The sequence below is a fragment of the Sander vitreus genome, unplaced genomic scaffold, assembly GCF_031162955.1.
Source record: "Sander vitreus isolate 19-12246 unplaced genomic scaffold, sanVit1 ctg498_0, whole genome shotgun sequence".
Taxonomy (NCBI): Eukaryota; Metazoa; Chordata; class Actinopteri; order Perciformes; family Percidae; genus Sander; species Sander vitreus.
The window spans coordinates 3,548-25,255 of record NW_027595601.1 but is presented as its reverse complement, the minus strand read 5'-3'; the positions used below and the strand labels follow the sequence as shown (position 1 = coordinate 25,255).

General features: G+C 39.0%; 1 protein-coding gene across 1 annotated transcript; it reads right to left on the bottom strand.

Annotated features, from left to right (window-relative positions):
* Window positions 1–752: 752 nt before the first annotated feature.
* On the bottom strand, window positions 753–15,438 carry LOC144514223 (butyrophilin-like protein 2). Its single transcript, XM_078245394.1, has 3 exons — window positions 15,112–15,438; window positions 13,712–13,987; window positions 753–1,972 (listed from the first exon to the last, which is right to left on the bottom strand). The coding sequence occupies exons 1-3, from the start codon at window positions 15,401–15,403 to the stop codon at window positions 1,608–1,610; spliced, it is 933 nt and encodes a 310-aa protein (XP_078101520.1). The 5' UTR covers window positions 15,404–15,438; the 3' UTR covers window positions 753–1,607.
* Window positions 15,439–21,708: the final 6,270 nt, after the last annotated feature.

The window sequence follows — 21,708 nt, the reverse complement described above, 5'->3', positions numbered from 1 at the left end:
TGTCATACAACAAGAGTTAACCCAGAGTCAATCATTGACTTGTACCTGTGAGCCTCAGCTCAGGGTTTAGAGAACACATTTCACAGACATCAGATATAAACATCACCCTCCTCCTCCTCCTCCTCTTCTTCACTACTGAGACTAAAACCTGAACCAACTCTCAGCTGTGTATCCGAGCAGGAGGAAAGTGTCCAGAAGATCAGAGCTAACATCTCTGTTCCTGGTGACATTCATCCTACGGCTGGTTTCATCTGCAAAGAGTTTTAGATTTCAGGTTTCAGGAGAATGCACCTTCAGTTGTTCTCTTTGTGTAGACTGAGATGTTCAATCTGCTGTATATGATCTGTGTTCCATTCTGAGTCTTACATTAAGTTTTTGTCTAATATTTCAGGGTTCTCCGCTGGATCAATAGTTGCTGCAGTTCTTATCACATTTTTCAGCACACTTATTGTTGGTCTAGCTCTGCTTGTATACAAGAGTTGCATACCAATACCATGTATAAAAAGTAAGTTTTAAATAATGTTTTGAATAAACATATTCATGATAAGCATACAACACATTATTTATATATATGTCATGTTTAGAGTCTTTGAGGTTGTTTTATCTTCAGTCATTAATCATTGTGTTGGTATTTACACCAGAGTAGAATCAGGTCAGTTGGGATTTACTTCTTAACTTGTTTTCCTTCCTGCAGGATCACAAGACCCAGGAAACCCATCTAGGTAAGGAAAAAGTACATTCTTATTTTATATACTTTATTCATTTTATTCACTTTCATTTACAAGTCCCACACACTTTTCTTTCTAGTTCTGTAAGTTTAGTAACATTCACTATCAATCATGTATCAAGATGGGTGTTTATGTTGTAATATAATGCATCATGTTTGAAGTACAAATTAGGCCCAGCCCACTTAGAGAGGAGGCTCTTCTCTCTGTAAGAGTGACAGGTCAAAGCTGAGATAGGCACATTATGATATGTATACAACTATAAAAACTAAATAGTGTCTGGCTCTGTTCTAAGGTAATATGATCAATGGTAATTTTATTTATAAAGCACCTTTTACATTAAAAGACAACATATAAGCATGAAGAACAAAGTTATTCAATTCATTAACAACAATAATAAGAATACAGTACAAGCATCACACACTGTAATTAACCAAAAGCTTGAGAGAATATTAAAGTTTTGTGTTTTCTTTTAAATGTTGACACAGTGATGTACCTCTGGTCCAAACACCGCCTGTTAATACCACAGTAACAGCAACTGAAGACACCAGACCTGGATCTGATTCTGGGATCAGCTTGAAGACCTCTGCCTGATGACCTGAGAGGTCTGATGATCAATGATCAATGACAGGTATTGCAACATGTATAGTCTCTTCCACTTTACTAAATAATTGTGACTCACAGAACAGAGACACTTCATTTATATGTTTATGGAGGTACGAGCTTAGATGATAATAAATATGTTAATCTTTATTGAAATATTAAGAACATATTTTTATAGGCAGATTTAGCACTTTGGGACATTTTGTCTGAATCATAAAAAACATGTATTATCATCATAAATTGAATTATCCTGTTCATTGAGCGAACATCTTTAACTGTTTAATAAAAATACTCACCAACAACAAGATCAATGTAGAATGTTTGAGGTGGCTGAAGACGAGGAAAATAACAGGTGTAGTTTCCACTGTCAGATATCTTTGTATCTCTGATGATTATGGAGGCGTTGCCGTGTTTCAGTTCATCTTGAAAATGAGAGACTCGACCTTTGAACTCTTCACTCTGACCATCTTGACCGTTGTTGTAATGACTGCCTGAGTCATACAGGAACACCTCCTTCAGACCTTCATCTTTCTGAGCTACTTTCCTCCAGACAAAGAGTTTAAACTCATTGTTCTCCTTGGTGCTGAGAGAACAGGGTAACACCACATCACTGTCTTGTTCCACGGTCACTTTGGGGTCTGGCTCTGAAAGATGAATCATGTATTAATCAGTATGTTTACATGCAGCACAAAACATATGGTCAGCTTATAAAATATAATACTTGCTTCTGTTCTTTTGCTACTTTAAGTACATTTTACTGATACTTCTATACTTTTACTGTAGTAAGTAATTTTTGAATCGCAGTGGACTTTTTACTTGGTAGCTTTTGATACTTTCACCCAGTCAAAGAATCAGAGTTACTTTCTTTCAGCTCTGACTGACAGCTCAGTAATACCACATGATTAAAATCATCATGGTTGGTCTGGAAGTTCCACACTAACATGCGGAGACTAAAACAGTATGAGATGTTTTAGTATGTCTGACATCTTGATGATCTGAGTATGGAAAACCACATAGTACGGAATTGCATACTATTTCCGTGAAATATTACAGTATGATGCAAACACTGACACTACGCCTGCATAAGTATCCCACAATGCACGCGGTAGTAACGCATAACGCTCCCAGACAAACTGACAGAAACCAATCAATAATGCTCTAAATTACATTTCTACATATTTAAATGACTGCTGGTCTAGTTATTTACCTTTTTTCAGTTATTTAAGCGTTATCTGGCATGCCGCTAGAGCGGAGGTCGGCAGGGTTACCATGGTTACAACATTGAAAATTACACTCACTGAAAATGACACACATTGAACGATAGTTCAGATGTTGAGTATGTGGTGCAGAATGTGTGATTTCAGACGTAAGCTGAGTGTTTGTTGCTGTCGGCTCTGCAGCTATTGGGGCCCAATGGGAACAGAGAGATACAGTTTGGATTTATGCAGCAGGAGTCTCTTGAAGCTCCAACTCTTGAAGCTAAATATACGCTTTGACTCATTTATAAAAAGCTTTAAAGAATATATAGAGATTCATATTTAATAACACTCATATTGAGATACAGTTTCAGGTCTCAACACAATCATTTCTTCTAGCGAAATAATTAAACAACAAAAGAATCTATATTTTGTTTTTGGAAAATGTTTAAGCATAATTCTATTGTGAGACAATAGACATGGTCATGATTTATTTATTTGAATTCATCCTTCAGCATTAAATCCTTTTGGAAGATCTCTTCAGCCTTTGCTGGTTCAATCTGAATGACTACAACTAGAAAATGATATAAAACTACAAGTTGAATATTACTGAGCCACATCAGAGACTTTTTTCTCAAATCCTTTTCACTAAAGCGTGACTTATGGTCCTGTGGAGGCTCCACGCAGACCTTTGGCCGTAGCCAACATAAGTGACCTGAAGTTTATACTTGTGTGTTGGTGTGTGTGTCGATCTCTTTAAGAGAATAGCAGGGCCGACGTGTGTGTGTGTGTGTGTGTGTGTGTGTGTGTGTGTGTGTGTGGTAGAGCGAGTGAGAGAGTGACAGTGAATATCTTCAGAGTGAGTAGTGACTCTAGAGTCTTAGTGAGAGAATCAAAGTGTCTCCTCTGTTCTTTCTGACCACGGTGGGAAATCTGGAGCAGGAGAAGTTAACCCTCTCCTTGATTTCATGTTGTTTATGGAGAAGGAGAACCAGGAAATGAGTCGGGGGGGAATGCAATGCTACCAAGCCACGGTGGTGCGTCGCCGCGACGTGTAGTTAAATTTTTCGGGTGGTGCGCATCTCACGTAACTTCTAGGCAAGTCCCGCCCTACGAACCAGCCCGATTGGTTGACCTAGAAGAGTTAAGGTTAGGATAGCCGACTGGTCAGGGGATAGGACCTGAACAAATCGGGTTCCGTTACCTTGCGTGGACGTCTGCCCAATAGTAGCGTGTGAATGCTATTGAAGGGTGGGTCTTGCCTAGAAGTTGCATGGGTTCCACAATAATGTGGCTCCGGCGTAGTGTCCGTGCCTCCACGTACGTAGCCATGGAGGTGAATTCAATACCTTTTAATACCTTCTCAATATTTTTTAAAACCAACACGCTATTGAGTTGCAGGTTTATACGGCAACACGTTTTCTAACCATTAAACGGAGTTTGAGATTTATAAAACTACATTCTCTAGGCCAATAGAACAATGAAGATAGAGAAAGTCAACAGAATAGACTGAGACTCACTGACTTTGGAAACATCTTGCAACCCTAACCCAGCTTGCATTTATTTCACCTTTAGAATAAAATGAATAGATGAAATAAAATGATAAATTAAAGCAGTTCAAAAGAAACTCATTGATGCCATTACAACCACTTCAAACTAAGTGAAGCTTCTTCTGCATGTACAGACACCCAAATGAGTACACATAGAAAATATTCCATGAGGAAAGTGAAATACAAGAAAACAGACATACATACAGACAAGCAAACAAGCATTCACCGTTTGAACTTGTGATGCCATTATAACCATTTCAAACTAAGTGAACCTGTGACCTCATGGGAAGTGCTTCAATTGAAATGCTTTTTCTTCCCCACGAGGGGAGCATACCGCTCAAAACCAACATGAAAAACGTAGCTAGTAATGTTCACTCAGCGTTTTGTTTTGTTGTTAAACTGTGTGTTAAATGAGCGGTGACGTTAAATCACCGGTTTCAGATAACGGCACCGTCACCGTCTATTTGCTGGATGGTTTTAAGCTAACGGTCGGTAGCTAACATTAGCAGATAAGCCCACTGACAGCCACGTTATTGTTCACATTTTGGCACAATCAATGTTTCTGACCGTAGTAGTAGTGGTCATAGTGACTGAAAGTGTGATGTGAGATGCTAAAAAGAATCGACACAGCGTTTCAGGTAACGTTACTTTTGACGCTCAACACCCCCCGCTGCTGAAAAACAATTCTAGAGGAAACACTGTCAACCATCACAGCATCTACATAGAGAGCTAGGAGTAGTAGATTTTTTCAGAACTTGTTCAAATAAATTATTTAGGTAAAAAGCAATGACACGTCCACACTGTAATGCACAAACCACCTTGCACACTGGAGACCTGTTGAGCAGCCAGGATACATGTTGTAGTATCAGAAGTATGTTTGTAGTTTGTTTCTTTTTATCAAAGTTTGAACACAGAAACATCCACAACAGTCACAACATACAGTTTGACATATTTCATCTTTTATTTAGATAGAAATGATGAAGAGCTGCCTGAAATTACATGATGCCCTGAGAGTTCATCAGATAAAACATACTGTACATGCACAATTCTGATATCAGCAACAACAGTGTCTAGTTCAACCTGACAAACTCTTGACTTAGCACCTTAAGACATAAAAAGAAGCAGAACATGATTGTCCTAAATAATGTCAATGACACAAATATCCAAATAAAAAGAAGTCACATTAGATTTTACTTTGGTTACAAAAAAAATCACATTTCTTTTACATCGTGACAGCAGGCTTTGGTCTTAAAAGTCTAGTTTTCTAAAGCCCATCACATCTAGCTCAGTTAGGACTTTTAACAACTACAAGCAGCAGGATGATATTAATAAAGCAGTTTATATGTCATTCATCCATTCACACCCCGATGACAGCGAGCTACCATGCAAGGTGCTGTCTGACCATCGGGAGCAATTTGGGGTTCAGTGTCTCGCTCAAGGACACTTGGACGTGTGGACAAGAAGAGCCAGGATCAAACCACCCGACCCTGCCAGCAGGTATATCAACGTTTTCTTTTAAAGGAGACATATTATGCTCATTTTCAGGTTCATACTTGTATTTTCAATTTCATCACAGAACATGTTTACATGTTTTAATGTTAAAAAACACTATTACTTACTTTACTATTTTCCTTTCTGCTAATTTTTGTCCAATTTTGCAAACAAAAACTCCCAGCGACCCTGAGAAAGGATTTCCCCTCAGTAGACCACCGTTGTAAAAGAGACGTCTGTAAACATGCTGCCAGGACACCTCCAACTGCAAACAAGGTCAGAGCAGTGTGTTCAAGTGTTCTGTGTTTCAGGTGAGGGCTAGTGGTAGTAAAGAGTCACACCACGGCCTTCTTCCACTTTGATGAGCTTTGGCTCTGGAAAATAAAACATGTATTAATCAATATGTTAACATGCAGAGTCATCAATTAGTAATTATTAAGGCAGAAAAAATTGTAAACAGAATTATTCCACAAAGGCAGTTTTACCAGCAGTTTAGTTTGTAGTCTAATTTCTCCTCCATAATTATTTCTGCATATTTTTTTATATACGACCAAAATACTTCAACTGTTTAAGCTTGTAGTGTATTATGTAATTCTCATACCCTACATTAAATATAATAAATAAGAAGAATAATGAATTAAGAATAAAATAAAATTATCTTAAGTACATTATAACATCCTATAACTATAATAATAATAATAATAATAATAATAATAATAATAATATTAAAGAAAATCCAACTGACTTGATCCTACTCTGGTGTAAATACCAACACAATGATTAATGACTGAAGGTAGAACAACTGCAAAGACTAAATATGATGATGATGATGATGATAAAGATGATGATGATACTAAATAATCTGCTCATTATGAATATGTTTATACAATCCATTTTTTACACTTACTTCTTTTACGCCTGTAAAATATATATACAGCTAGAATAACACCAGCAACAGGAAGAAGAACACCAGCAACAATCCATCCAGTGGAGAACCCTGAAACAGAAGACAAAAAGTTAATGTAACACTCAGGGTCCTATTTTAACGATCTAAGCGCACGGCGTTTGTTTATTCAGGTTGAGAGACAGTTGCAGCACAAAGGGATGACAGGGAGAGTGCAGAAGTGCCAGGATGTCCGGGATGCTCTACATCACAATATTTCAAATGGCCTAAGTCAGATAGTCACAGCCTGGAACAATTTTTTGCTTACCACCCTCAGCAAAAAGATAAAAACCTGTTTTTAGATTAGATGTTTTATAATTACAAGTTTGTATAATTTGGGGTTTCTGTAGCCAGGGACATTTCATTATTTGTATTTATTTTCAATGCAGATGTAATGGCATTGTACATTTTTTGTTTTTTATTAGAAGGCTGAGGCTTTATTAATAAACACAACCCCAATTATCATCATTGGTTTTGAGATGTTACTTGCTGTGAATACCTTGTCTGATAGGCTGCAGTATTGTGGCATAGTATCAGGACATCCTGGCTAGTGTCTGTCGCGCACAGCTAGGGGCGGATGGCCGGATGATGGGCCTATTTGGAGAAAGTCAGGACTGTTTTTTAACCCCAGTCCGTCCCTGGTTATGGTTCTGAACTGGTTGATCATGGTTTCTGTAATATATATATATATATATATATATATATATATATATATATATATATATATATATATATATATATATATATATATATATATATATATAATAATAATAATAATAATATAATGTGTTTGCACGCTATGTTTACTTTATTGGACAATACAGACAGATTTTTGTTAACAAGGAAAGTGTTTCCTGAACATCAATGACATTCTAAAAACTGTGATACCTGAAACAGATATACAAACACCACGCAGTGTGTATACAAATATTATGACGATGTTTGATGACGACAAGTGGTGTTTCATTTCATAGGGGTATGCCATCCCTAGCCCTTACCACTGGGTTTCGAGGGACAAGGGCTGAGGGTAAGACAAAGGGCTAGGGGTAAGACAAAGGACCAGGGGTGAGAGGAATAGGCTAGGGTGGGTAGGGCAAAGGAAGGGCGCAGCAAAGTGAAGGGCTAGGGGGTAAGGGGTAAGACAGAGAGAATGAGATTCAGCCTTTAGCCTGAGGCTGCGAAAGTAGCCACACGCCTTCTTCTCTGCTGGATATCACAAGTGGAAGTGACAGAGAGGAAAACAAAGAGAATGTGCACGCATGGAAGTCCCTTCCCACATGTCTTTATTTATACTGAATAAAATGGCAATCCATACGCAAGTGGGCCTTTGAAATGTAACATTATTACTGCTCATAACATTTGGGCAATACAGATAATTTAGTAAACAAAAATTTAACTGGGTATCTAACAGGTCTTTGTTTCTGCAGACAAGCTACCCACAGTTACATGTAGTAGTGTTAGTTTGTGGTAATATTTCAACAACGAGATTTCAGCTGTGCGTAAGAATCAGAAACCATTTCATCACAGCATCATGGGAAATAGAGCAACACCACTACAGGCTTTTGTTTTCTGCGTGTTTACATCTCAACTGGAAAGAAGAAACTAACTCGTAGAGAAAGAGGCCAGACTTTCTTTGGTAGCAGGACAATCTACACAGAACAGAAGCACACTCATCTGTATGTTTATGGAGGTACGAGCTAGACGAGCAATAAATATGTGCCATCTCATTTGAAATATCAGAACATATTTTATAGGCAGATTTAGCACTTTGGGACATTTTGTCTGAATCATAAAAACATGTATATATCATAAATTGAATTATCCTGTTCATTGAGCGAATATCTTTCAACTGTTTAATAAAAATACTCCCAACAACAAGATCAATGTAGAATGTTTGAGGTGGCTGGAGCACGAGGAAAATAACAGGTGTAGTTTCCGACTGTCAGATATCTTTGTATCTCTGATGATTATGGAGGCGTTGCTCTCCCTGACCATCTAGACGCTGTTGTACGACTGCCTGAGTCATTTAGTGACACAAATAAGACGATGCTTATGACTCATGTTACTGCAGCTTTCACAACTGTTGATACAGGGGGCAGGCGTAAGTTGATTTTGAACTCGCTACCACGAGGCTGTCCGAGTCCCGAGACCCGCAAATCTGAGATCAGGGGCGCTTCAACTTTGACCTCGTTAAGTCCCGAGGTAAATAGAACACGGCACGACTACCACTAAACACAAGACAGCGACAATGGCAACGAGCTAGGGAAATTCAGTGGTAAGCGTTCTCGAACGAGCACCGGCACTGCATTGAAATTAAAGGCAAGAATGTTTATGTAACATGCACGCTATGCAAATGCAGCTAGCGTGAGCTCCAGCGAAGGGAAGACGGAGCCACTCTGTTAAACACAGCAAACTCCTCGGTTTTTTCTGTATATGTGTTTTTATTCTTCAATCAGTTCCATAAACATCTTTGACGTTAAAGATGTTATAGAACGTAATAGCGTTATAGAACATAAAAAATAACGTCACAGTTACTTTAGCTGAGTAACTGATTACTTTTACAATGTGGTAACTGAGTTTTACTAACTCAATTACTTTTTGGGAGAAGTAGCTTAACTGTTCAAAAACTGTAACTAATTACTTTTTTAAAAGTAAGATGACCAACACTGTTGTGGACACATTCAAACGCATTCTATGAATGGGTTCGTATGATATGGTACGAAAACTCATGCACAACAGTTTGTATAACATCCTACAAAGTTAGCAACCACCGGCCGGTCACGTGAGGACGGGTACAGAGCTCTGTGAGCTGTCGCTTGTGTCAGCCGCCATTACAGTTGAGTTTAGCTGACAAAAGGTCAGCATCATGGGGACTGACAACTGAAATTTAGACACCAAAATAACAAGATCATGGTTTGGATTAAAACATTTGTTTTGTTTCCTCGGGAAGAGAACTCCCGCCTCCTGCTTGAAAGTCCATGTGTTTTACAGCAGCAGTCACTGTGGTGCTATTAGAATAAATCGTGGAATACATACAGATTACAGTGCTTTGCTTTTGCAGCGATATGCCTACAAATGGTTCAGTGAGAACAGCCAGAGACTAAACATAAAGAACAGTTACAATGTGCTGCTGAAACACATGAACAACTCAAGGAGGAATCTTACCACACTAGCCACATAAATCTCAGCATAGATCCCTGCGGTTGGTTTCCTCCCAGTGACGACACAGCTATGAGCCGAGGGTCTTGGTGACAGTAGTCTGAGGGTGATGGTGATCTGTCTCTTTCAGAGATTCTGTCTCTTAGCAGGTTTGTTTCATCCCTGTCCGCCACTCTACTCTAGGTTTCAGAGCAGCACCTCGAACCCTCACACTGCAGCAACACTCCAGTCATCTGTGGCACCACAATGTTGATGTCTGGCTGCTGGGAGCTGAACGTAATCACAGTGTAACACAACTAGAAAATACTGACAGACTATTAAAGCGATGTACATATGATGTGAATCAGTTAAAAACTATATGAATGTCAAAGATTGACAACCTGGTTGAGATAAAAAATGATTCAATGTGCAATTTTTAACGACTAGGGCGACCCACTTTAGATATCACTGCTTTGATTTCAGATGTCACTACTACAGCGTTTCTGTCAATAAATACCATTGAAAGCTTGATTATTTCCCCTTTAGAATGGTGCCACATTTGTAAGGAACATGTATTTGTGGATGAGCAGCAGAGCTGAGTATAGTGGGTGCGCCACGAAAAATTTCTCAAATCTTCTGACAATGCCTTCCTTTTGTTGACTCTTGTTTAGTGTTGTTTGGTGGATTGGGTGATTGAAGTCTAAAAGTAACAACAGATATTGGCAACTTCCCATTTATCTATTTACAAACAGGAGTGTCAGTAGCATGTGGAAGATCCAGCCTGGCACCTCCTCCTCTATGCTGGTCACCAGCCTGGTCACACACTGCTGTGGGATGGCATCCCATTCTTCAACCAGCCCATGTAGCAAGTCAGCCAACGTGGTTGAGTTGGTCTCTCTGGCACAAACAGCATGCCCAAGCTGATCCCACTAAACATACTCAATGGAGGTTGAGGGCAGGACTGCCGGCAGAGCCATTCCATCCTCTCCACCCCACATTCTGGAGGTAGTCTCTGATAAAACCCTCGCCCAGTGAGGGCGAGCGTTGTCATCTTGGAAGATAGAGTTTGGTCCGAGACTTTGAGATGTGGGATTGCCATGGGGGCGCAACCCACATACTCAGCTCTGCTGCTCATCCCACAAATGCATGTTCCTTACAATGTGGCACCATTTAAAATCAGGCTTTCAATGGTATAAGATTTATTTTTAAGAACTCATTGTTACAACATGAAATACTCTACCAAAACACAAATGTCCTTGTGTGCATCTCATTCGATAACTATCGGTAGAAAAAGTGCATCATGAACTTAACATTGAGAATAGTATTGAATTGTGAGTTGAGTGTATCAGCTACATTCAGATAATTACAGTTAGTCTGTCTTTTGTAACTCTAATAAAAGTACTCACCAACAGCAAGCTGATGAGAATATTCTTAGCTCTCCCTAAGTGGAAAATAACAGGTGTAGACTCACTGTCGGCCCACCTTCGTACTCTGATGATTGACGAGGCATTGTTGTATCAGTTCATCTGGAAATGAGAACTCGACCTTTGAAACTGCTCACTCTGGACCTCGACGATCGTTGTTGTAATGGAGCGTTATCATACACACGAACACATCGTTCTGACTATCTGACCTCCAGTCAAACAGATCTGACTTAATGTTCTCCTTGGTGCTGAGGAGCAGGGTAACATAACATCTCTCCCTTTCTTCCACTACGATGACCGCTGGCCCTGGAAGAACATTATTTATTTATATATACATATATATATATATATATGTAACAATAGATTACAATGTCTTACTCTGATGTAGAAGTACACTATAGGTCAGTAGTAGGCGGTATGCAGTGGAGTTGCATATATGGTGGTGTGGGGTCCTTCTGTAGTCATTTTGTACCATATTGGTTTTGAGGAATTCATACAAGCAGCACTATCACAGGCCAGCAATCGGCCCATTCAATCAACCATATACCAATTAATGTAATTTTTCTGAATCAATATGCTGGAAATATCTTTTGTAAAAGGAAAACATCGACTACAATCCAAATATAAAAACATAATGGAAAATATTGCAGTAAGGTTCTAGGCATTCTGTATTGCTTTCAACTGATTTATTCTCCTTTGGATCGACTTTTCTAAAATCTGAGTCAGCACACATGTAGAGATTCACACCTCTAACACAAACCCCTGGTCTCTGGGTGAAAGTCCTGTGTTTGACTCCACCCATCCACCCCCTCAACCAACCTCCCCTGCAGAATTTCCCCTGTCTATCACTATCCCCGATGTAGCTGCTGCTCCCGGTACGTTTATAGAACTAGGGCACTGTTTTTCGTCACTTCAGAAGCTGACAGCCACTGTCCAATGTCCAGCATTTTCGAGTTCGGAGTGAGAACAGGTTGCAAACACTACACACAATTAGCACACACACACCCAATCAGCAGAACACCTCAGACCCATTGCAAAATGAAACACTCAAAACACAAAAACTATACACATTATTTATAAAAAATATATTTTGTAGGGCTGTCAATCGATTAAAAAATGTAATCTAATTAATTATATACTCTGTGATTAATTAGTCGAAATTAATTGCATACATAATTAATGTGTTTGAATCCGATACTTTTTAAGAAAGTGAAAAAAGAAAAGGAAAAAAAAGTGCTAAACAACAGTTGGTGGCATTAAAGAACGGCTTGTTATTGCTAAGGCCAGTATGGTCAAAATGAAATGATTTAATAATAATGTATAACAATAACAAGAACTCATTTCAGTAGTAAATTGCTGTTGAACCATCAGATGGAAAAAGGATATTTACAATAACTTCAAATGCACCTGTAGTATCTGATTGACTTAAAGTCTGTGGTATAATAAACATGGTTCCATTTGGCTGAGGTATAATAAACATGGTTCCATTTGGCTGAGGTATAATAAACATGGTTCCATTTGGCTGAGGCATAATAAACAGGGTTCCATTTGGCTGAGGAGTATAATAAACAGGGGTTCCATTTGGCTGAGGTATAATAAACAGGGTCCCACTTTGGCTGAGGTATAATAAACAGGGTTCCATTTGGCTGAGGTATAATAAACAGGGTTCCATTTGGCTGAGGTATAATAAACAGGGTTCCATTTGGCTGAGGTATATGGTTAGAGGGCACATTCAGAGGAAATGGCTCTTGGGGGCAAATGCGTGCTGATTGACGTGCCCCGGACCGGATTCATCTACCTCCATCATCACACACACAGCTCAGGGTATATGTATTCAGGATTGACCAGAATAACCTCAGAGCGACACCTCTGCGTGATTAGCCAGTCGTCTCTCCAGATGTCCATGGAGCCTGTAAATTGATGCTGAAATCTTTGATGTAATAAACCTTTTTTATAATCAAGGACAGTGTCAACGAAGTTCCTTCTCCACTCACTATCGGCAACGCTGGTGCTGCAACTTACTTTACCACACACCACAGGGCCAGAAGCCACCAGCTCTCATTGAACGCACCGCCTGTGTTGTTTCTCCATGGCAGCTGCACGATTGTTACATCCCGTGTTGAATCCTCTAACCAACACTGTTGTAGACACATTCAAACGCATTCTCATGAATGGGTTCGTATGATATGGTACGAAAACTCATGCATAACAGTTTGTATAACATCCTACAAAGTTAGGCAACCACCGGCCGGTCACGTGAGGACGGGTACAGAGCTCTGTGAGCTGTCGCTTGTGTCAGCCGCCATTACAGTTGAGTTTAGCTGACAAAAAGTCAGCATCATGCGGGGACGACAGCTAAATTTAGACACCAAAACAACAAGATCATGGTTTGGATTAAAACATTTGTTTTGTTTCCCCCCGGGAAGAGAACTCCGCTCCCCTGCTTGAAAGTCCTGTGTTTTACAGCAGCAGTCACTGTGGTGCTATTAGGAAAAAATACGTGGAATACGTACAGATTACAGGGCTTTGCTTTTTGCAGCGATATGTCTACAAATGGTTCATGAGAACAGCCAGAGACTAAACATAAAGAACAGTTAAATGTGCTGCTGAAACACATGAACAACTCAAGGAGGAATCTTACCAATAATAGCCACATAAATCTCAGCATGAGTCCTACGGTTGGTTTCCTCCTGTGTGACGACACAGCTACAGCTGAGGGTCTTGGTGACAGTAGTCTGGAGGGTGATGTGGTATCTGTCTCCTTTTTCAGAGACCTGTGGGTCTTTAGCAGGAAGTTTGTTTCCATCCCTGTCCTGCCACTCTACTCTAGGTTTCAGAGCAGCACCTCGAACCTCACACTGCAGCAACACTCCGTCATCTGTGGCATCAATAATGTTGATGTCTGGCTGTGGAGCAACTGTGAACACAGTGTAAACAATAACTAGAAAATAATTACAGGATTATACATTAGCGATGTACATTGTGATGTGAATCAGTTAAAAAACTATATGAATGTGTAAAGATTACAACCGGTTGAGATAAAAAATGATTCACGGTGCAATTTTTAAACGGCCTAGGGCGTAATCTACTTTAGATATCACTTGTTTGACTTCAGATGTCACTACTAACAATGCTTCTTGTCAATAAATACCATTGGAAAGCCTGATTATTTCCCCTTTAAATGGTGCCACATTTGTAAGGAACATGTATTTGTGGGATGAGCAGCAGAGCTGAGTATGTGGGTTGCGCCAATGAAAAATTTCCCAAATCTTCTCTGACAATGCCTTTCCTTTGTTGACTCTTGTTTGGTGTTGTTTGGTGGATTGGGTGATTGAAGTCTAAAGTAACAACAGATATTGGCAACTTCCCATTTTATTCATTTACAAACAGGAGTGTCAGTAGCATGTGGAAGATCCAGCCTGGCACCTCCTCCTCATGCTGGTCACCAGCCTGGTCACACACTGCTGTGGGATGGCATCCCATTCTTCAACCAGCCCATGTAGCAAGTCAGCCAACGTGGTTGTGTTGGTCTCTCTGGCACAAACAGCACGCCCAAGCTGATCCCACAAATGTTCAATGGGGTTGAGGTCAGGACTGCCGGCAGGCCATTCCATCCTCTCCACTCCCACATTCTGGAGGTAGTCTCTGATAAACCCCCGCCCAGTGAGGGCGAGCGTTGTCATCTTGGAAGATAGAGTTTGGTCCGAGACTTTGGAGATGTGAGATTGCCATGGGCGCAACCCACATACTCAGCTCTGCTGCTCATCCCACAAATGCATGTTCCTTACAAATGTGGCACCATTTAAAATCAGGCTTTCCAATGGTATAAGATTTATTTTTAAGAATCATTGTTACAACAAAGAAATAATCTACCAAACACAAATGTCCTTGTGTGCATCTCATTCCAGTAACAAAATCGGTAGAAAATCGCATCATGAACTTAACATTGAGAATAGTATTGAATTGTGAGTTGAGTGTATCGTTACATTCGTATTAAGCCATTTAAGTCATTTTCTTTATAACTCTAATAAAAGTACTCACCAACAGCAAGCTTGATGTAGAATATTTCTATTTTCTCCCTAAGTGGAAAATAACAGGTGTAGACTCCACTGTCGGCCACCTTCGTATTTCTGATGATTATGGAGGCATTGCCGTGTATCAGTTCATCTGGAAAATGAAAGACTCGACCTTTGAACTGCTCACTCTGACCTCGACGACCGTTGTTGTAATGGAGGCCGTTATCATACACGAACACATCGTTCTGATCATCTGACCTCCAGTCAAACAGTTCTGACTTAATGTTCTCCTTGGTGCTGAGGGAGCAGGGTAACATAACATCTCTCCCTTCTTCCACTATGATGACCGCTGGCCCTGGAAGAACATTATTTATTTATATATACATATATATATATATGTAACAATAGTACAATGTCTTACTCTGATGTAGAAGTACACTATAGGTCAGTAGTAGGCTATACAGTGGAGTTGCATATTAAGTGGTTTGGGGTCCTTCTGTAAGTCATTTTGGGGTACTATTTGGTTTTGGAGAATTCTACAAGCAGCACTATCACAGGCCAAGCAATCGGCCCATTCCAATCAACCATTACCAATTAATGTAATTTTTCTGAATCAATATGCTGGAAATATCTTTTTGTAAAAGGAAACATCGATTACAATCCAAATATAAAAACATAATGGAAAATATTGCAGTAAGGCTCTAGGCATTCTGTATTGCTTTCAACTATTTATTCTCCTTTGGATCGACTTTTCTAAAATCTGAGTCAGCACACATGTAGAAGATTCACACCTCTAACACAAACCCCGGTCTCCTGGGTGAAAGTCCTGTGTTTGACCCACCCATCCACCCCCCCAACCAACCTCCCTACGCAGAATTTCCCCCTTACATATTTCTCACTAATCCCCGTGTAGCTGCTGCTCTCCCCGGTACGTTTATAGAACGTAGGGCACTTTTTTCGTCACTTCAGAAGCTGACAGCCACTGTCCAAATGTCCGCATTTTACGAGTTCGGAGTGAGAACAGGTTGCAAAACACTACACACAATTAGCACACACACACACAATCAGCAGAACACCTCAGACCCATTGCAAAATGAAACACTCAAAACACAAAAACTATACACTTATTTATAAAAAATATATTTTGTAGGGCTGTCAATCGATTAAAAAATGTAATCTAATTAATTATATACTCTGTGATTAATTAATCGAAAATTAATTGCATACATAATTAACGGTGCCTGAACCGATACTTTTTAAGAAAGTAAAAAAAGAAAAGGAAAAAAAAGGGTACTAAACAACAGTTGGTGGCATTAAAGAACGGCTTGTTTATTGCTAAGGCCATATGGTCAAAATGAAATGATTTAATAATAATGTATAACAATAACAAGAACTCATTTCAGTAGTAAATTGCTGTTGAACCATCAGATGGGAAAAGGACATTTACAATAACTTCAAATGCACCTGTAGTATCTGATTGACTTAAAGTCTGTGGTATAATAAACATGGTTCCATTTGGCTGAGGTATAATAAACAGGGTTCCATTTGGCTGAGGTATAATAAACAGGGTTCCATTTGGCTGAGGTATAATAAACATGGTTCCATTTGGCTGAGGTATAATAAACATGGTTCCATTTGGCTGAGGTATAATAAACATGGTTCCATTTGGCTGAGGTATAATAAACAGGGTTCCATTTGGCTGAGGTATAATAAACAGGGTTCCATTTGGCTGAGGTATAATAAACAGGGTTCCATTTGGCTGAGGTATAATAAACAGGGTTCCATTTGGCTGAGGTATAATAAACAGGGTTCCATTTGGCTGAGGTATAATAAACATGGTTCCATTTGGCTGAGGTATAATAAACAGGGTTCCATTTGGCTGAGGTATATGGTTAGAGGGCACATTCCAGAGGAAATGGCTCTTGGGGGCAAATGGGGTTACTGATTGATTGCCCCCAGGACCCGGATTCATCTACCCCCATCATCACACACAGCTCAGGGTATATGTATTCAGGATTGACCAGAATAACCTCAGAGCGACAAATTTCAAGATTGGGTCAGTCGTCTCTCCAGATGTCCATGGAGTCTGTAAATTGATGCTGAAATCTTTGATGTAATAAACCTTTTTATAATCAAGGACAGTGTCAACGAAGTTCCTTCTCCACTCATCGGCAACGCAGTGCTGCAACTTAATTTACCACACACCACAAGGCTGTAGTTTACCAGTTTCATTGAACGCACCGTCTGTGCTGTTTCTCCGACGGCAGCTGCAGATTGTTACATCCCGGTGTTGAATCCTCTACAGTAAAACACAGTCACACTTTATACCGTTTAGCGTTAGCTGTCAGCATTTTAACCGTGTTTAATCCAGCTACTAGCTAGCGGTAGGCTAACGTTAGCTGGTGTCGAGTATAGTGTTAACTAGCTAGCGGTAGGCTAACGTTAGCTGCTGTTGAGTATAGTGTTAACTAGTTAGCGGTAGGCTAACGTTAGCTGCTGTTGAGTATAGTGTTAACTAGCTAGCGGTAGGCTAACGTTAGCTGCTGTCGAGTATAGTGTTAACTAGCTAGCGGTAGGCTAACGTTAGCTGCTGTTGAGTATAGTGTTAACTAGCTAGCGGTAGGCTAACGTTAGCTGCTGTCGAGTATAGTGTTAACTAGCTAGCGGTAGGCTAACGTTAGCTGCTGTCGAGTATAGTGTTAACTAGCGTCACGTGCAGCGGTGTTTGTGTTTCAGAGCATCAGAGAGAAGAGCAGACATATCAGTGGCACCAGATTTCGGTAGCCAGGGTTGGCAGGAAGAAGATTTTTATAAGTAAATGTTCCAATTAATAATCCAGGCAGAACATTCTCGTCTCCCTCCTTCATTTTACAGTCCAATGGTGCTAGAACGGCTCCGGGTCAAACGTCAATATGGAATAGATTAATCTGCATTATTTTTTTTAATGCGTTATTTGTTCTCAGATTAATTAATCAAAATTAACGGGTTATTTTGACAGCCCTAATATTTTGTTACCATATGAAATACATTTCATATGGCTTAATTCAGTTTGAACCAGTTACACACTGCTTTTGCTAATCTAAACACTTATCACATTAAAAATCACTGTGTGTATTGTTTTGCCAAACGTGTGAGGGTGACATTGGGCTTGTAATGCTGCTGCAGTTAACACATGCTGAAAGCTGTCTGCAGCTGATAGTCAGAGCAGGTGGCTGAGCTAACTCAACTCATACTCACGACACACAATGAAGGATGCCACCGGGGAAAAGAACAGAAGGAGTGTATTATATGAGTAATTAGTGTTACTCATGCTGTAAGGATTTCATCTGGCAACAGTACAAAAGCCAATGGATGCTGACTCAGATGAGGAGTGATGATGACACATGTGAGTCAAATGTTTTATCTAATGTTAACTTTTCCTCTGACTGCATTCCTGCAGATCAACTCCAGTCCAAGGCCTCTAAATAGGGACACAAGGAAAACTGTTACCCTCCAACCAATGAGACAATAATAGAAATAGAAAGGGATCCAGAGAGTGATACGTTTCCTAATAAACTAATATTTTTAGCTTTCTGGTCCTTTAGCTTTGATTTGATATTAACCCAGCATCCAACAGTGGAGCAAATATAAAGTCATAATTTTAAAAAGAAAAAGGGATTTTATGAAAATATAATATAATTTAAGAAAAAAAAAGCACTTCTCTGCTGGTGAGTGGTGTAATGGCGCCCTCTGGTGGACACCAGCAGGAACTACAAGCAGAGGGCCAAAAACAAATACACACATTAAAACATGTTTACAGTTTTTCTTATTTTAATTTAAATGTTTTCATCTTATACACTGACCCCACTTCATACATTTATATCTATTAAATTTTTGTATTTCTTATGTACTACTATATCCGTTTGTTTTATAAAATGAGAATAAGAATAAAATCTTAAAATTCAGAAAAGAAAAAATAATTTAAGAAGAAATAATTATGATAAAATTTAGAATAAAATCATAATATTCAGAGACCATAAAAATTAAGAAGTAAGAGGGATTTCACGAGCAGAGTGCCAGAAAACTAACAAATTACAACATGTTTACAGTTTTTATTGTAGTAAATGGAATGGTTTTATCTTATAAACTGACCCCAATTTATACATTGAATTTTATGTTTTTATTTTGTAATACTATATATATATATATATATATATGAAGTATTTGAACCTCATAATTAAATACAAAACAAAGAAAAAACTGCAAAAAGGCCAACTTTTTGAAAAATAGAAGTCCTTCCACAAGGCTGGCTACGGGCCTGCAAGTCCAGAAAGTCACAGCACCCGTCAGCGATATCCTATACCCGTTAATAATATTTAAACAGGAAAAACAAAAGAAAGAAAACTAAGAAAGAAAACTAATTTTACATAAGTAATGCCCGTTACTCTAATCTAAACGAATGTGGGAAAAACAATATAGCACTTGAAGACATTCCTATAAAAAAATCAACATATGAGACCACTTTCCAGCATATTTTAGGACCCAACATCAAATGCCATAGGCTACCTTTAAGTCATTTAGGTTTCATTCAGACCAGCAGCATGTTTTAATGTCCTGATGACAATACACTCAACATGTCATATATTCTGCTATATTTGATACATTTCACGGTTCATGACTTACAATCATTATCTCCGCTCCAAGTTTGAACTCATCTGAACAGCTGACTGGAGTTGTTTTACAGCAACCTTTCTCCCGTCCCTGCAGTATTCTGGGCTCTATGAAAACAAATGCACTTCCTAGTTGAGCAACTTTTTCCTACACACTCTCACGTTACATGCTGTAGATCTTTGTAAATGAACACAGCACCTACTGCGAGAGAGAGAGCTTCCCAGGGTCGTGACATCATTACCATTACACATATTTTAAATGTCATAAACAATTAAGGCCTACTACTTTTGCAATGGGAATACAATTAAAAAAACTTTAAACAACAAAACATGGCTCTTACAGTCTTTGATCAGAGGACGGCTAAAGAGGAAAACCATCTTTTCATTTAATCTTTAACTTCTAACAACTAACCCCTGATAGACAACAACCAGCGTCTGCAGCAGTGTAGCTTGAAGCTGAAGTTCTCAAACTGGGGTCCAGGGACTCCAAAGGGTCCTTAAGGGGTGTCCAGAGGGTCTCCTACAAAATAAAAGCTCATCTCACTGCAACACATTAACAACTCTGCACTGTTTACTTCTTTTTAATATTAAGTCACTAAAAATAAAGTACAGTAGATACAATTCTAAAGCAACTTTGGTCATTGCTCTATATTCATCCAGGTTTTGGACTTTGGACTGGGCTTTAGACTTTTTAAACTCTTCATCCAACACAACACACTCACTTCTCCACTGTTTATCTGCATGCCAACACACACATGTTCTCCAAAACCTGGAGGAATAAATATAGAGCAGCAGATGTTGTCTAGATGTTTCAGGTCGGGGCTGCTGTCTTAGAAACTGACCCAACAAGGTCAAATCACTTTTATTTCTTTTACGCAAGTTTCAGCTGAAAAAAACTGTCACGCTGCAAAGAATAATGTCAATAATGACTTTTAATTCAAGATTTCTAATAGTAAAGTTTGAATACATTTAAATTGAAATTACATAAAGGCACTATATCATCACTTAACAACACAAACAGTGCAAGAACATAGTAAGGTGTACTGTACAGACTTTGTCTTGTCATTTTAAAGTAAAGATAAATTTTTTTAGGATACTTTTTTTTTTGCCATTTCTGCTTTTAAAAGATACACAGCAGAGAGAGGTTATGACATGCAGCAAAGAGCCCTGTGGAGGACCAAACCAAAGTCTCAGTGGTGAGGACTCGGCCTGAAGTACCGGCTCTACCCGGTGACCCACCAGGGCACTTTATTCACTTTCTCACTGAGTTAGATAAGAAGATCAATACCACATCTCAGCCTTAAACAGGACATATTATTCATGTTCATGTTTTTTGTCATATCTATAATCTTATAATGCATGTGGAGGTTGGACATGGTGGTCTACCGGAGTCAGAACCCTTTACATCCTGCAATCACTTCAATTCAACTTTATTTCAGACACACAGGTCCATTTTAGCACTTTTTTTAAGTTCTATATTTTGAAGTTGAACACATACAGATATTTGTTCCATTTCTTTTTCTAAAAATAAGAAGTGTAACTTAAGTTGTGTCACTTTATGTTGGGTCAGTTAAAGCCATTATAAAAAAAATGTAATCAGTTCAAATTTGTACATATAATTCCTCAACACAGCATGAAAGGTGGAACATTACTAGTCAAACATAAGACTTGCACTCGTCCATCTTGGCAGTTTAAGAAAGATTGTGAATGCATCATTAGAAGAGGTGAGGAAGGTTCCATAAGCTGCTACTTCAACTCTGTTATGTCCAAGTTGTCTTCAGAAGTGAGGAGTTTATTTTAGCTTCCATTTTCAACAACGTGGCACTCTCTGCTGTCCTAAAACCAACTGTAATCTGAATTGTGTTCCACCTTTTAAACTGGCTCAGCAGACACACATGTTCCCGTTAAACTTTGGTTTCCTGACAGCCAACTGTTTGCCACATTTGTAGGTGTTTTATTATGTTAAATATTTT

Excerpts from the sequence above, each read along its gene's own strand:
- LOC144514223 (XM_078245394.1), bottom strand. The coding sequence starts at position 15,403 with ATGTTACCCTGCTCCCTCAGCACCAAGGAGAACATTAAGTCAGAACTG. Across the intron at positions 13,988-15,111 it reads CTACATCAAGCTTGCTGTTG|TTGCTCCACAGCCAGACATC; the intron begins GTGAGTACTTTT and ends CTGTGTTCACAG. Across the intron at positions 1,973-13,711 it reads GATTTATGTGGCTATTATTG|AGCCAGACCCCAAAGTGACC; the intron begins GTAAGATTCCTC and ends TTCATCTTTCAG.